This window comes from Uloborus diversus, chromosome 3 (assembly GCF_026930045.1).
Source record: "Uloborus diversus isolate 005 chromosome 3, Udiv.v.3.1, whole genome shotgun sequence".
NCBI lineage: Eukaryota > Metazoa > Arthropoda > Arachnida > Araneae > Uloboridae > Uloborus > Uloborus diversus.
Genome location: NC_072733.1, coordinates 70,264,140 through 70,279,454, shown reverse-complemented (window position 1 = coordinate 70,279,454; position 15,315 = coordinate 70,264,140). Strand labels below are relative to the sequence as shown.

General features: G+C 34.5%; 1 protein-coding gene across 2 annotated transcripts in view; it reads right to left on the bottom strand.

The window, feature by feature from the left end:
* The window catches only part of LOC129219360 (DNA damage-regulated autophagy modulator protein 1-like), a 50,888-nt gene that overhangs the window by 29,409 nt on the left and 6,164 nt on the right, over positions 1–15,315 (bottom strand). For both annotated transcript variants that reach the window (XM_054853733.1, XM_054853734.1), the window contains exons 3-4: positions 9,134–9,201; positions 2,824–2,993 (exon numbers count right to left, since the gene is read on the bottom strand). In XM_054853733.1, the coding sequence (XP_054709708.1) occupies positions 2,824–2,993; positions 9,134–9,201 (238 nt within the window). The remainder of the gene's footprint in view (positions 1–2,823; positions 2,994–9,133; positions 9,202–15,315) is intronic.

Sequence of the window (15,315 nt, the reverse complement as noted above, 5' to 3'; positions counted from 1 at the left end):
CTATCGAAATATTGTGCAGAATGTGTGACTGCCAAAAGAGATCTTGGTGAAGAAAGTGCTGAATTTTATGCATGGTTTGAGGGACACAAGCCAGAATGTTGTATTAATTATACAGGATCTTCTGGTTCAATGGAGATGGCAGCTGCAGAGCTCATATGGAAACGATCTGTCTCTACTTGCGGCATGAGATACACAGGTATTCTCTCTGATGGGGATTCAAAAACTTATATGCATCTGTCAGAGCTAAACTTGTATGGATCTGAAATCAAACTTACAAAAGAAGAATGCATCAACCATGTTGCCAAGCGATTAGGGACTGGGCTTCGAAGAAAAGTTAAAGAGTGGTCTACTAAAGGCATAACTATTGGTGGTCGTAAAGAAGGCAGTCTGAAGGAGGACACAATCAAGAAATTAACAAGTTTTTATCGAAAGGCGATAAAAGATAATGCACCAAATGTCGAAGCGATGAAGACAGCAATTTATGCAACGCTGTACCATTGCTCTTCAACTGACAAAGCTCCGAAGCACAATAAATGTCCAAAAGGTCCATCTTCATGGTGCTTTTTCCAACGTAGTCTATCAAGAAATGAGAAACCCCAACCACATAGCAAAATGAAGACTAAATTAGCTGAAGATGTTGTCTCAAAAATTTTGCCGGTGTACCAAAGACTGGCAAGTAATGAACTGCTATCTCGGTGTGTAGCGGGCAAAACCCAGAACAGTAATGAAAGTTTCCACAGCGTAGTTTGGAATAAGTGTCCAAAGGAAACTTTTGTTTTTAAAAAAAGACTTGAAATTGCAGTAATTTCTGCGGTGAGCGAATTTAACTTTGGGTGCCTAAATAGTTTAGGTACCGAAGACGAAGTGAACTCATGTTCTGCGTCCATTGCACAGCGACGTGATAAACGACGCATTGCTCAGAGTGAAACCAGAGCTTCTACTGACTGGAAAAGAAAAAGAATCAGCAAAAAATTTGGCAAAGCAGTAAAAAATAATAAAATACTTCTTAAGGAAGGTGAAACTTACTCAGCTGGAGGATTTTAATGTTTGTAAATTTAAGTTTAACGCGTATTTAGGCTGCTATTTGAGAAAAATCGAGAAATACATAGAACTATTTCTCTACAATTTCTGTATAATAAAAAAAAATATAAATCTTGTTCTTGTAAGAAAACATGCTTAAATATGTATTGACAATGAAAACCACTGAAAATGGGGTTTTGGAAGGTAAATTTTAAAGTTAAGTGCAAAATTATACTTTAATTGTGTTTTACACGAAACGAAATTTTCTCGATTTTCATACCTACAAAATGCTCCATGCGACACAATTTTCGCTCAAAGTACACGAAATTCATAATTTAGCTACACGGTTTACCAAATATTAAAACATGGTATGCATTATAGAATCCATCTTCAGGAAGGTTTAAAAAACACAACCAAAACATACTAGCAGCAGAAATTTCGGGAAAATTTTATCGAAGTGTTTTAAAAAAAAATCTGAAAAATTTAATTTTTAAGGAATTTACTAATTAATACCAATTTTTCTTCGGGATGATTTATTAGTAATAAAATGACAAAAAATTTCCAAAAATGTAAAAATTTAAGTCGCATGGAGCATTTTAAATTTTTCAAAAAATATTTAAATTTTTTAAATTTTAAAGTAAGTTGGAATCGATTTTTTTGTTTTTTTTTTGTGGTACTGTATATATTTATGCTTAAATACATATGCACACAAAGTTTTAAGTTTCTACTGTGAAAACTAAAAAAAAAGTAACTTAATGTCCACCGTCCCCTTAAAAGATCCCCGCGCTAAATGGAGTTTTGAACTAAACCCGGCTTGCTTTCTTTAGACGTGCAAATGACGAAAAGTTATTTTTAAAGGAACAATTTCTCAATACTGCATGTCTCTGAGAATGGGTTGACGCGGTCCCCTGGAGCCGCCTCTGGTAATCCCAAAGCTTCAGTAAGAGGACATCTGCCTCCAGCTCGGTCATCGCCTATTCCAGACTGATCAGTCCCTAACAATGACGAAACTGCAGTGTCTGCATTTCGTAACCACGATGTCAGCGTTTTGCTTGTAATATTTTGATTGTTTTTCAGATATCTAACTATGTGAGAGCTAATTACAGAGCTTTTACTGTACGCATTTTTGAACTAGTACTTTTGTTACAGATAATAATATTTTTCTCTAGATGTCTAGAGTTTGACAATTAATGCAAAAAAAACAAACATTTAATCTTAATTACGAAACACATTTAGGAAGCAAAGTTTAAAGGTTCAACCAGCTGTGTTATTCCATAATAAGCATTCTAAAGCTTTGAAGAGCCCACGTACATAAAACATTCTGTCCGATTCACGTGTTCCTTGAATCTAACTTTGCTATCGTTTTCAACTTGGTCACGTGACGAATTTGACATTTGACTAGAGAATTAGAAGCGATTTCTTCCTCGTGACTGGTCAAAATCGACATCAAAAGAAGTTCGACCTTTAAAAAGAGAATCACTCTGAAAAATGTGCTGTGTTCTCCTAACTGTACTCTCATGAAAATGAACTAACAAACTGGTGTTCCTTCAAATACTCCTTCGTGAGAAGTGTGCCTAGTGCCTTGAGCCATTTTCTTTTTCTTTTGCTCAGAATTTCACTTTAGCTTTTTTCTTGTTTTCTGAGAATGAAACTTTATTGCTAAAGTTTTCACGTTAATTATTTTTTGTTAAAACGTAAAAAAGCAGAAAGTTGTTCAATTTTGTTCCTGCAAAAATTTATACCTCAAGCAAGTATTTGGCATAGAAAAACGTCAATACCTGCACTGTTAATAGAAAAACTTACCCATTCATATTGACTTGGCAAATCAGTGAAGGAAAAGGGAAATGCGCTGATCACCACCCAGCTTGTAAAGTATATGACTCCACACCAAAATGAAACGTCATTCAGTAATTCAATGAATTTGTTGTCTTTCACATTAGATACTTTGTGGATGATAAAACACAGTATAACTCCTGAAAGAAATTATACCAGTAGAAAAAAATTGACTGCTACTTTTTAAAATTGAGAAAAGTGAGCACATGCAGTTACTGAATTTATGTTTTAGTTTATAACTTTGTATTACTTGAAAACAAAAGTGTGGTATGTTCATATTTATATTTTAAACATAATTTTGGCAATTGCATAAACACTTTTGTTTTACACTGTTTTACGCAATTTCGTGTGGCTGAAAACTAGGGCTGCGGAGTTGAAGTCGGTCTAAATTTGGGTAAACGAGTCGGAGTCGGGAACCAAAGGTTAAAAATTCCAAGAAATGAGTCTGGCATTTTCCTTCTAACTTCGCAGCCATGGTAAATCTTCTCTGTCTATAAAACTCAGCACACGACTTTTGTCTACCATGAGCAGAGTTTTGCATTCAGATATTTTTTTGCGTTATAGGTAAAAGTTTAAAGTATTCCAAATAATCCGGTTTCGTTTTCATCTTTTTGTACACATGTCTTCAGCAAGGTCATGTCAGTAATGAATTAAAATATCTTTCTTGGTCCTGGTTGACAAATTCAAGGTAGCGGCAATCAAGAAAACCATCACTTAATGAAGATACATTTCTCAGTATCATACTGTCATAAATTTTCATCTTTCTGCTGAGAATACGTTTTTAACTTTATCATTGAAATCCTGTCTCAGCCTTAATATTTTACTAGCAATATTCTTTAACTATTTTCTTTTTTAAAAATAAAAATTTTCTTTGGCAACATGTAAACAAATTTCTAAATGACTTAAAAATATATTTGTGTGTTTATTAGGGAATAAACTGTTCGAAATATGTGGTCTAATTGTTGTAAAGAAAAATATAGGGGAAACCCGGGCAACGTTGAATACCTTAAGCTTTTCTTGATTACTGTCGTTTATTTATAACTTTGGAAAGTGAAACAAATGTTTATAATCAGTCTTTATTTAATGAACTTACGTAATGCAGTAACAGAGTTTTCCTTAATATTAATTACACTATTAGATATCAGGCCAGTTTTCAATAATGGCATGAATATCCACTTTGCCCTACACCCCGGGTAAAGTGGATTCGGTACTAGGGCAAAGCGAACAACAACATTTTTTGTCATGAAACTAAACATTAAAAATAAAATGACTATCGAAAATTAAAGGAACATATCCCAAAAACATTTCTTTGCTACAATGCTAATTATTGTAGTTATTACAAACAAAGAAATTGAACTTAAAAATGAAATAAAACTCGAAAATTAAAGGAGCATATTAAAAAAGATTTCTTTACAATACTAATTATTGCAGTAATTATTATAACAACAAAGCAATTAAACTAAAAAAAGTCAGCATCCAAAATTTAGGAGCATATTAAAAAAAAAAAAAACATTTTCTGCTACAATACTAATTATTGCAGTTATCACAAACAAAATCATTACCATTTTCTAATGCTGAACACTCCTTATGACACCACTGAGTACAAATACGAGTGTATGTAGTTTTCCGTTGACTGATCATCTTCTACAATGAACATTTCACCACAGAAAATGCACCTTACATCATCAAATTTCTTTACTTTGTTCCTCTTATCCTTCTCTTATGCAGTCTTATGTTTTGTAGCAGAGATTTTTGATTTAGTCTTTTTGGTAGTAGTCTTTTTAACAGTCTTTTAAGATTCTTGAAACATCACTAGTTACTTATAACAGTCTTTTTTGATTTTTCAAATTTTTGTTTCTGATTGTATTTTACTGGAATACTTGTCAGGCTCTGTAGCTTTCGTTTACGTGTTGTTATTGGTTTAACAGGTTATAAAACTGAAAGACTGTAGTAGTTCTTAGGACATCCAGGTTTGGGTGAAGCGGCGGGAACATCATTACGTTGGACTTATTCGGTTGTTTCAGATCCCATGGGAGTATAAGGACAGTGTTCAATGGTATCATTGGCTTGAGATCTTAAAATTGACGGACTTCCAGGTTCGGATGAAGGGACTTGTCATGACGGGCATAGTGAATATGGTATACACTTTGCCCAATCCGCTTTGCCCTTCAGTAACATTTTTGAGGTTACTAAAAATTACTAAAAAACCAGAGCATCTAAACTCGTTGTCTACGGATAGTTGAAAGCTACATAACCGTACATCAAATCCTACTCATAACAAAGAACATGTCACAAATAGTATTAAAGTTATAAATGAAAAACTAACCTCTATAAACTAATATTGTTTTCCCAAAAACATACTTTGTTCGGTCATTGGCGTCGCGTGACGCGAACTCGTCTCGACGTGTTTGCCGCACACGTACCGGCAACAGGCGACCGTTGATATGACAACGTAGCTGACGGTCAACTTATATTATGGGAGTTATAGGCAAAATTCGCTTTGCCCGGGGTATCCACTTTAGCCAGGTTTCCCCTACATTGTAAAGAAAAGTATACATTCAATTGGTCCCCTCTTTGCATCCCCCCCCCCACCTTTTTTTTTCTCTGAATGGAAATGAAAACACGTATGGTACAAGGGAGAGGGAAGGGATATTAAGTTTAAATCTAAATTTACAAGGTCATGCAAGCTCATTTAAAACACGAATAACTTACGATAGATTGTTTATTATGTTAACTTTAATATCTTACACGAAAACATGCAAATTATCAGGAAAAATATTTTAAAATATTTATGCAAAAAATAAATAAATAAATAAATAAATAAAAATATTTCCAGCTGTACGCCGGGAAACGGGGCAGAATGGGATAGGCGAATTATTACTAAAAATATGCAAATTTTTATTGAGTCGTTATTTTAAGACTGTTCACAAAGTTCACATATTAATACTGACTCATATTCATCGCTGTCCACACTGGCACATGAGTTTTGAGCCCATTTAAGAGAATTTCAGCACACTATCCAGCCTTTATTTAGTATGGAATAAAAATCTCTGCCAATACAAACATTCATCATCTTCTACTGCTTCTTCAGTTTCACTGTCTTTATTGCAGATTTCTTTTTTTATTTTATTTTCCTATTTGTCGCAGCAGAACGGGATAGTCTCCCGTATTTCTCTGTCCCATTCCGCTCCAGGGCTATGCGAACAATCAATACTTTCCTTAACGCTTCTACTTTGATCTAATTAAACAAAGTCATAAAACAATAACTGTCGACAAGCATTTTAAGTATGCACAAGTATTACGATTGTATACATAAGAGAACTTGCCTTATCTTCACCAGAGATTTATAAAAATTATACTTTTACCGAAAAAACTCTGCACTTGACTAATTTTCACTGAATAACAAATAACTGAGCAATTATTCCGCAAGGATTTATTGACTCGCCCTAATAAAAAGCCTCAACATAATGAATTTTTGAGACTGGCTGCTCTGGAGGTGATCAGTAATATCCCTTCTGGGGCTGTGCTGGTATACACTGGTGTGCAAAAATTAAGGACGAGACGGTTTTTTCAATATAACTTTGTACAAAAGCTTTCCAAATCAACACATTTAATACCGTAAGATCCCCAATACGTAAGGACATGTGTAATGTAAACAACACTTACTAAAAGAGAAATCAGAGGGATAAAAAGAAGCTTTATTGAAAAAGTAGCATGGAGCGCAATGCGACTGAAGGCCGAAACATCCCTGTGATGGGTGTCCAGCAAGAAACATCCGGTCTTTAGTAGGGGATATGATCTCCCCCGACTGCTAGGCAGGTTTCACAACGTCTACCCATGCTGAGAATGAGGGTGTCAATGAGTTGTTGAGGCATTGCTGCCCATTCGTCTTGCAGCGCCAATCGAAGCTCCCGAATCGTTACTGGTGGTAAGGTACGAGCTGCCAAGCGTCTGCCTAAAAAATCCCATACATGCTCGATGGGATTGAGATCTGGAGATCGTGCCTGCTAATCCATACGTTCAATATCCTCACTCTCTAAGAGCTGTTTGGCAGCTACTGTGCGATGACATGGTGCATTGTCGTCCATGAAAAGGAACTGCGGACCCATAGCGCCTCTAAAAAGACGCACATATGGAAGAAGAATCTCGTTACAATAACGGGTCCCGTTGACTGAACCTGCGTCGAAAATGTGAAGGTCTCTGCGACTACCAAACATGATGCCTCCCCAAACGAGAACACCGCGACCTCCATAACTGTCCCTTTCAATGATGTTCGAGGGATGATTGCGGCTTCCCCGCTCTCTCCAGATGAGTATGCGATGAGAATCGCTACTCAGACTGAATCTACTCTCATCTGTAAAGAGTACTCGTCCCCATTCATTGTCTCTCCAATTCCGATGTTCCCGGCACCACAGAGAACGCCTTCTCCGATGGGCAGGCGTTAGAGGTACACACCGTATAGGGCGTCGTGCAAACAGACCACCACCGTGCAGTCTTTTGGCCACGGTAAAACGCGATATCTGTCGTCCAGTCGCCTGTGTCGTGTGTCTAGCGATTTCTCCCGCTGTCTGCCGCTTGTTTCTTCTGGCCTGTAAGACAATATACCGGTCATCTGCGGGTGTGGTTCCTCGTGGACGACCACTACTGAACCCCCGGATAGCTTGTTCCTGTAGTTTGAAATTGTCTCCAAAGTCGTGAAACGATGCTATGAGCAATTCCGAACTCTGCAGCCACACTTGTCACACTGCGGCCTTCCTCCAACTTCTCAATGATTCGACCTCGAGTAAAAGCATCCAGATGTCGTCTAACAGATTGATTATTCGCCATTCTCGCTGAGGCAGCAACTCGGTGTGATTTTAACTGTTATACGACGTGCAATCTCTTTGCCAGAAATACTGATCTTACACCGACAACATGCTTTATACTACTCAGACACTCCCCCATTACATCTGCCTGCATATCTGCGCATGTGCTACCGTACATCACCTTACTTAATCACCTGATTGGTCTTTCTGTCCGCTCTGCCTCTTCGTTCAGCTGATATGCTAATTTTTCGACTTCGTCCTTAATTTTTGCACACCAGTGTATACCAACATTAATAGAGATGAAAATAGCCACTCTTTAAGTCGGATTTTTGTAAAATCCATGACAAAGGACATTTGTCTCAAGCGGAACAATCTCGATAATACTGCAGTGTGCAGGTAAACGGCAGTATCTGTAGAAATGAGTTTTCGAGATAGTTGAAGAAATGTGTGTTGGATTCAATATTAACCATAGGGAAATATTAGAATTAGACAATTTTTTTCGCTTCTATTTTCAGTGGGAACAAAATAAGCTAGCTTGTACAATAAAGCTAACGAACAATAGATGACAAAAATGCAAAAAAAATGAAAAATGAAAAATTTTCTGTTACTGCCCTTTACCTGCACACGGCAGTATAGTTTTAGTTCAGAATTGATTCTTATTTACATGGCTTTAAATTGTGTCTTTGAGCACCGTATTTGTGGGGAGATTTGATTCCTTGTGTGACAGTCGGAGTATTCAATCTAGAAAACTGGAGGAATGTTGGAAATCAGAGGGGAAGTTATGTTTTTGGAAATCTTCTGTCCGTCCTGTATCTTGAATATTTAATGAATACCATCACTATACCATTTTAACTTAAAGTATAATGATAATCCCGAGGGACTTGCTAAGAAGGGATTATCCCTACCGCATTGTCCTACTGAACCTTTGTCATTGCGTTAAATTTTCTCCAGAAGTAGGACATTTAATTAACACATCCTGGAAACAACCGCCATTTCATCCTTCATGTCGTACCTCTGGCCCTAATGCTGCTGTGGGTTTTGGAGGTGAGAAGTAAGGCCAGGCAGCTCTTTGTCTCAGTTGGCTTCTAGTCACCTTAGGTTTCTAAAATTTTACCATGATATTAAGGTTTTCTCGAGGTGTACAAATTGCAATGAAAGCGAGGCTACTGCGGAGCACCTGCTCTGTTGTGTTGCCTTGTCGCATGAGGATATAATGTATAGACCCGGTCTGGTGTTGGAGAGATTGACGTCAAATGAACTCAAGGATCTTATCTGATTTCAGATCAGTGAGGATTAGCGAGAAGAAGAAGATAATTGATCAATAATGGCCGGATGTTTTATTTCACCGTAGTCGACGTTGTTATACTGCTTTCCGATTTGCTTGTAACATCACAATACGCCAATATAAATAAGAAGATATTAAAAATTATGCAATTTATTTCAAATTCAATAGTATTGAGTATTTCCATACTGACCCAAAAAACTTCCTGGAATCATTAGAAGTGTAAAAATGCCATTTTCTGGTGGACTGCCGACAGCATGACTGGAAGACAGCAATAAAACACATTTTACTCTGGTGTATGTGTGAGTAAGCCTTGTGCTGCAAATTTTTAATGCTTATATTTTTCAAAATAAACCTTTCAGTTCAAGTTTATTCAAGTTCTTGACAAAGCAATTAAAATATTGGTAAAATTAGGGGTTCCCTAACTGGGTGCCGCGGCTCCCTAGGGTGCAGTAGGAAGAGGCGAAGGGTACCAAGAAGTGTCCATAGTATCCTGACGTTATGCAAAATTACATATTAAGTTTTTTTTTTTCTTATTTAGCACTTATTCATAACAGTTAAATCAAATACTAGAATAACTTTTGAGCCCTGTTGTACAAGATTTAAGTGATATTTGTTTTGCAGCTGAATGTGAAAAGCTAATTGGCTTCTAAAATTTTTGAATCATTAGTTTTTTTTCCATACTTTTATAAATGGCTATGATCACCAAAAATTGTATAACTGAAATTATTAATGACTGCAACTACTAATGATATCGTAAAACTCCGAAATTGGAGAAAGTCGGCTTTCTCCGGTGATTCGCTGATATCTTCAGTGTGTGAATGTTTATCTTCACCGACTAATGACGACATTTATCAGATTTCGGATATTCACAGTAATATATCACATAATCAGGGCCGCCCCGAACGTAAATTTTTTGGCTGGACGGAAATTCTCTACTGCGAATTCAACTCCAAGTTATGCTAAACGTTAAAATTTAAATATGCACGTATGTACATCGATTGAAAAGGACAGTCGGGTATTTAAAAAAATACAATATAGCGATTACTTTGATGGACAGAAAAACTGTATCGCTTGCAAAAATTAACATTTTAAAGAATTTTTCGAGAAATAAGAGTGCAATTTTCCTGTAGCTTTTGTTTTCATGAAAGGTATTCTTACGCTAACAGGTTTCAAAACAGCAGTTTACGCTAACAGGCATTTAAAAATCTGCAACAACTTGAGGAAACCAAAAATGTTTCTTGATAGTCCTTCATCAAAAATAGATGGGAATAAGCTGCAAATTTCAGCAATTAGTTTACTTAATATGTACAGTAATTTTATACATTTTCGTAAAAGTATCGCTATTATTCGCGAAGATTTTATCCGCGTTTGTTCCAAAAATATAAATTTTGGTCGTCTATTTTTGGCTCATAACACTCAGAGTTTTTTCCATCCTGACTTACCTAACTTTCACATGACTTGACAGCATGCAAAAGAATCATTATACTGAAATTTGAAATTAAGAATTTTGGAAATTTTGCAAAATATGAACATTTACTGCAATTAATTTCTCACTGCACATGCGCGAAAGAGAGCAATTTATAACTTTTAAAATTTCTTGGAGCAACAGATTTAGTAACTTAGAAAAAAAAATCAGTTGAATGTCATGAAAACTTTGAAAGGTATCGGTGACCTAATGAGCCGCATTTCATTTATTCTCGGATAGACGACGAATTGCAATTCAAAACTGTTCGTAATCTTTCAGTGTGATTCATAACTAAAAGGAAAAAGAAATGTTTTGTGAATTTGCCCTTACGCTTCGTCGCCTATCCAAGAATAATTGAAGTTCAACTCATTAGTTCGCCGATATCGTTGTACGTTTTTATGAAATTCATGTGGAATTTTTTTATAAGTTGCCAAATCTAGTGCCTCAGAAGTTTTGAACGTCATAAATGTCATCTTTCACACATGCGCAGTAAGAAATTAGCTACTTTAAATATTCATAAATCAGCAAGTGTTAAATAGTTAAGTTTCAAATTTTAGTATAATGATTCTCTTGGATGCATTCAAGTTTGATTTCATCGATTTGTTACTGGTCCCCTAAATGCATGGGCGATTTGTCTGTTGAAGCATACCCTTTTTGTGACAAAAGTTAGAGAAGAATTGAGGTAGTGAGAAGCAAAGGGATGCAAATGGCAAAGTTAAAAATTTGGAGATAACCAGTACAAATGGTAGGTGAACCCCTCCTCTGTCTTGGGGCAAGAGATAGTACTAGTAGCCTTGGTATTTACTGCTGTACAGCATGATTTAGAAAAAAAATCAAGGAAAAGCTCACTGCCTCAATTGTTTTCTTATTTCTCGATAAAAGCTTTAAAATATGAATTTTTGCAAGAGAGGCAGTTTTTTTTTTAATTTATTTTTTATTTATTTTTTTGTCCGCCACTGTATGCCTCCAAATTTGCCGAATCATCGCACAAAATGTGCCGAATAAGGACATCTTTGGGAAGTGATAGTGACCTCCCGTGATCTCCCTTCGGTGCGCTCCTCTACATAATACAGATAAACTAGGATGCCGTCCGAAAATTCTAGTTCTTCAAAGGATGCCGTGAAGTTTTGGAATCCATGGATAAAATAATGCTCAATTGAACTTTTTTTAAAAAAAACAAACTTTGTCTTTCAATCTTTATGGAATCACCGATTTCATATAGTCCTTTTGTTTAGATTTTTTTTTTACATAAAACTTGCCTTTTGAAGTTAAAACAATCAAAGAAAATTAATATTTAACGAAGTCTTCTGAACAAACACGGCTACTAGCTTAAGAAAATTACTCGAAACGAAAAGGCGAAGTAAGTGGTAACTGTACATGTCATTTTTTTTTTTTTTTTTTTGTAAGATTAATTTTACGAAGTCAAATAAAACAGAGTAAAGGCAAACAGAGGCGTCATTTTTGCATTTTTGTATTGTGAACATCAATTTTGTGCACTTAATGGAAAACAATGCTCCTAAAGTAAAACAGATAGGCTTTTGGGTATAGGGCATGTCCATAAAATTAGAAACATCACAGTAAAAAAAAACTTCATTGTATCAGTAATTTTTTTCTTTCCTATGTGAGGTAAAAAAGACTATTTTTATAAAACTATTCGAAAAAGTTATAGACATATTTTTTTTAGGTTTTAGAGGCAAATTTTGACAACACTACTCAGTGCCCATGTGTCGTTGCATTATCGGCTCTAAAAGTTAATCTTTTTTTTTCACTTAGAAAATTGATTGTTGTGTCTACAATCTTATTTTTTATTGAAATTTAGTTTACATAGGAAGAGATTAGACCAACAAATAAAATTTTAAACTGTTATAATTGTCTTGTAACAATTGTTTTCAAACTAGGCTTCATACTAACGTAACATCAGTCACTAAATTGTATAAAAGTTTGCATTGCTTAAACGAAAACAAACCCAAGTTTATAAAAAACCATATTCTCTTCACTCATGATGATATCTTTAATATTAATCCCTCATATATTTAGAAATAGTTGAATTAAATTATTTAAAACTTATTTAAAATATGTAACATTAGTCACAGTAACATCAGTCACATTTCTTATTTCGTTAATAAACCTCAAACAATTTGCACAAATGGCATTAACTGCTGCAGAAAAGCAAAAATGAGTCGATATAAATAAAGAAATAAAGGAAAACATGAAAATTTCAAAAAGTAAAACGAAGTAAAAGCTAAAAAGAGCGAATGATAAAAAATAAATAACGTAATTTAAAAAAAAAAAAAAAAAAACCTATCATAACTGCCAAAGTTAGTTCAGAATAAAACTAAAAAGAGAAATTAAGTGAAGAAGTAGAACAAGAGTAGGACAAATTTAAAGTACTTAAGTCACAGGTTTAAATTAGCAGCTGTTATTATCCTTCTTTAAAACATTGAAATCTTGGTAAAATCTGTTAGTCATTCAAAGCGCGCTTTGTTGTATCTTCACCAAAGAAAACTGCAGCTGTAAAAAAAATTTCCAGCATGCAATTTGACAAACAGATACTCCTAGTTCTTCATATATTACATTTGAGTAAACGTGCTACATCATTCATACAGAAATATTTCTAAATGTCACAGCTTCATGCAAATTTCAGACCTATCATCATCCGACTTGCAGTCATGTTATATAGAGTTATATTTAAGTAATACTTAAAATTAAAAAAAATCAGAAGCTGTAGCAGGTGTTTAGAAACAACACTTTTTTAACACTAAAGAATGAAATCACTTTCAGCAGAACATGTTCCAAATTTGTTGGCTGCTACTGGAGAACGAGTTCTTGAAGAATATGACAAACAATTGTATCACGAGAAGTTACATGCATTGAAATTGAAAACTAGGAGTATTTAGTAACTGTCAAGCTGCAAGCAGTAAAACATTGGAAATAGCCTGTCAATGTGGATGAAATTTATTACTCACATGAGTAAGGAATAAAGTATTTAGCACACTAGATGTAGTAAATGCAAGAGCACTTTTTATTTTATGAAATACATCAAAAATATAACTTTTAAAACTTTATAAATGTACTTTTTCTTGTAATTTAAATACAATTTTACAATTTTAAGCAAATTATATGCTAATTTTATTTTCAAATAGAAATAATTTATAATTGCAGCAATTCATTGTAAATGTAACATTAGTCACAAAATCTTTGTATTATCAATCACGGGTGTTAAATAATTTTTACAATTTCAGTTTTTAAGTTTTTCAATAAAACGAAGTGTTTTCATCAAGTCTAAAATATCTATTTTAAAGGGAAGAAATCTCTTTAGATTTTACGCTATTAGTTTGAAGAGAATTTCAAATTATATATGTCACTTTTCTCAATGTCTCTTCTACGTAACATCAGTCACGTTTTTTTATTCCCCTTAATTTCATACAAAACAAATTTCCTCAAGTCTGAAAACAAGTGTGGGGACAGTGATGTGTGTGTGTGTACCATATCATAATATTTTAGATCAATTTCAGAAGAAACAAAATTTAATTTCAAGACAGTGCTGAATTTATAAGTTAAAAATAGAGTCAAATTGTAACGTCAGTCACCGTGGACTGACCCTATGCAGAATTTCCCGAGCCAATTGAAACACTAAAAAAGTAATTTACTTGCTTACTTTTTGCCAAAAAAAAAGCCTTTTCTCAGCAAAAAACTTTTTACTACATCCCAAAGCAAGTCAAATGAACACTGAATTGATATTCAATGAATGCATTTTTGCAGTTTTTTTCCAAATGTGTTTTACATATTCTATCACAAAATACAGTCGAACACGCTTATAACGAGTGCAAAGGGACCGCGATATTTGCTCGTTGTTACCGAGTGCAACAAACAAGTTCGAGAAAAAAAATCATAAAAATTTGTCATAGTTGCTTTATTTTTTTCTTCTTGTTTATAATCACTGTACAGTACCAAAGAAATTAGTCACTTAACTTTGCTTTAAACTGTCTGAATGTCTCTGTCTTATGTCATTGTTTTTGAGGATATACATATATACATATATGTAATTTTTAAAGGTTTATTTACTCCACAAATTAAAAAAGTGCTGCGATCGCTTGTTCTCAGGATTTATGATTTATCACAAACTTTGGTTAGCTTAGGAATATTGAAGAAAAGTTGCTTTAAGCGGGATGTGCTCGTTAATAGCGAGTTATGCTCCCGTAGCCTTAGCATTGTACTAACCAAGTATATCTGATTTCCTCGCTAAATCCGGGTTCTCGTTAAATTATGGTTCGTTATAAGCCAGTTCGACTGTAGTCTTAAAATTATCTTACCTGATCACTAATCTAGTCTCCTATTAGCTTATCAACAGCTGTGCAATATCTATTTTCAACACGTGCCACTTTTCTATTATATTTTACTTTAATATTGTTTTAATAACTTATTTATAAATTTTCAATTTTACTTTTGTATTGATTGTCAAGGTTTAATTTATGTTCATCGTATAATCATTATAAAAAAGACTAATGCATCATGAGACAATGAAAAATAAGAGTAGAGACTGAACATTATAACTGAACAAATGCGTCTGCGCAAAGAAAACAATTCAGTCAGATGATTGATGAATGAACCTAAAGTGGTAATCTGATAATCGTTCTTTTAAACAGGTTTACAGTTTTCATTTATGCGAAAGTTTCATTTTATGATTGCTTACTGCTTAAATGGCAGTGCTGGTGGAACATTACGCCACTTATTTGTGTTATAATCAGTTTTTCTCGACAGGAAATCATGGACATACCCTCTTTTCTCCAAAAATATGCTACAGAAAGTGTTAATGTCATTCGCACTTTATTCCCCCGTAACATAACGTAATTTGTAATAGCCCAGTATACCTGTTTCCCCTCCCCCCAGTGCCATTTATTGATCAT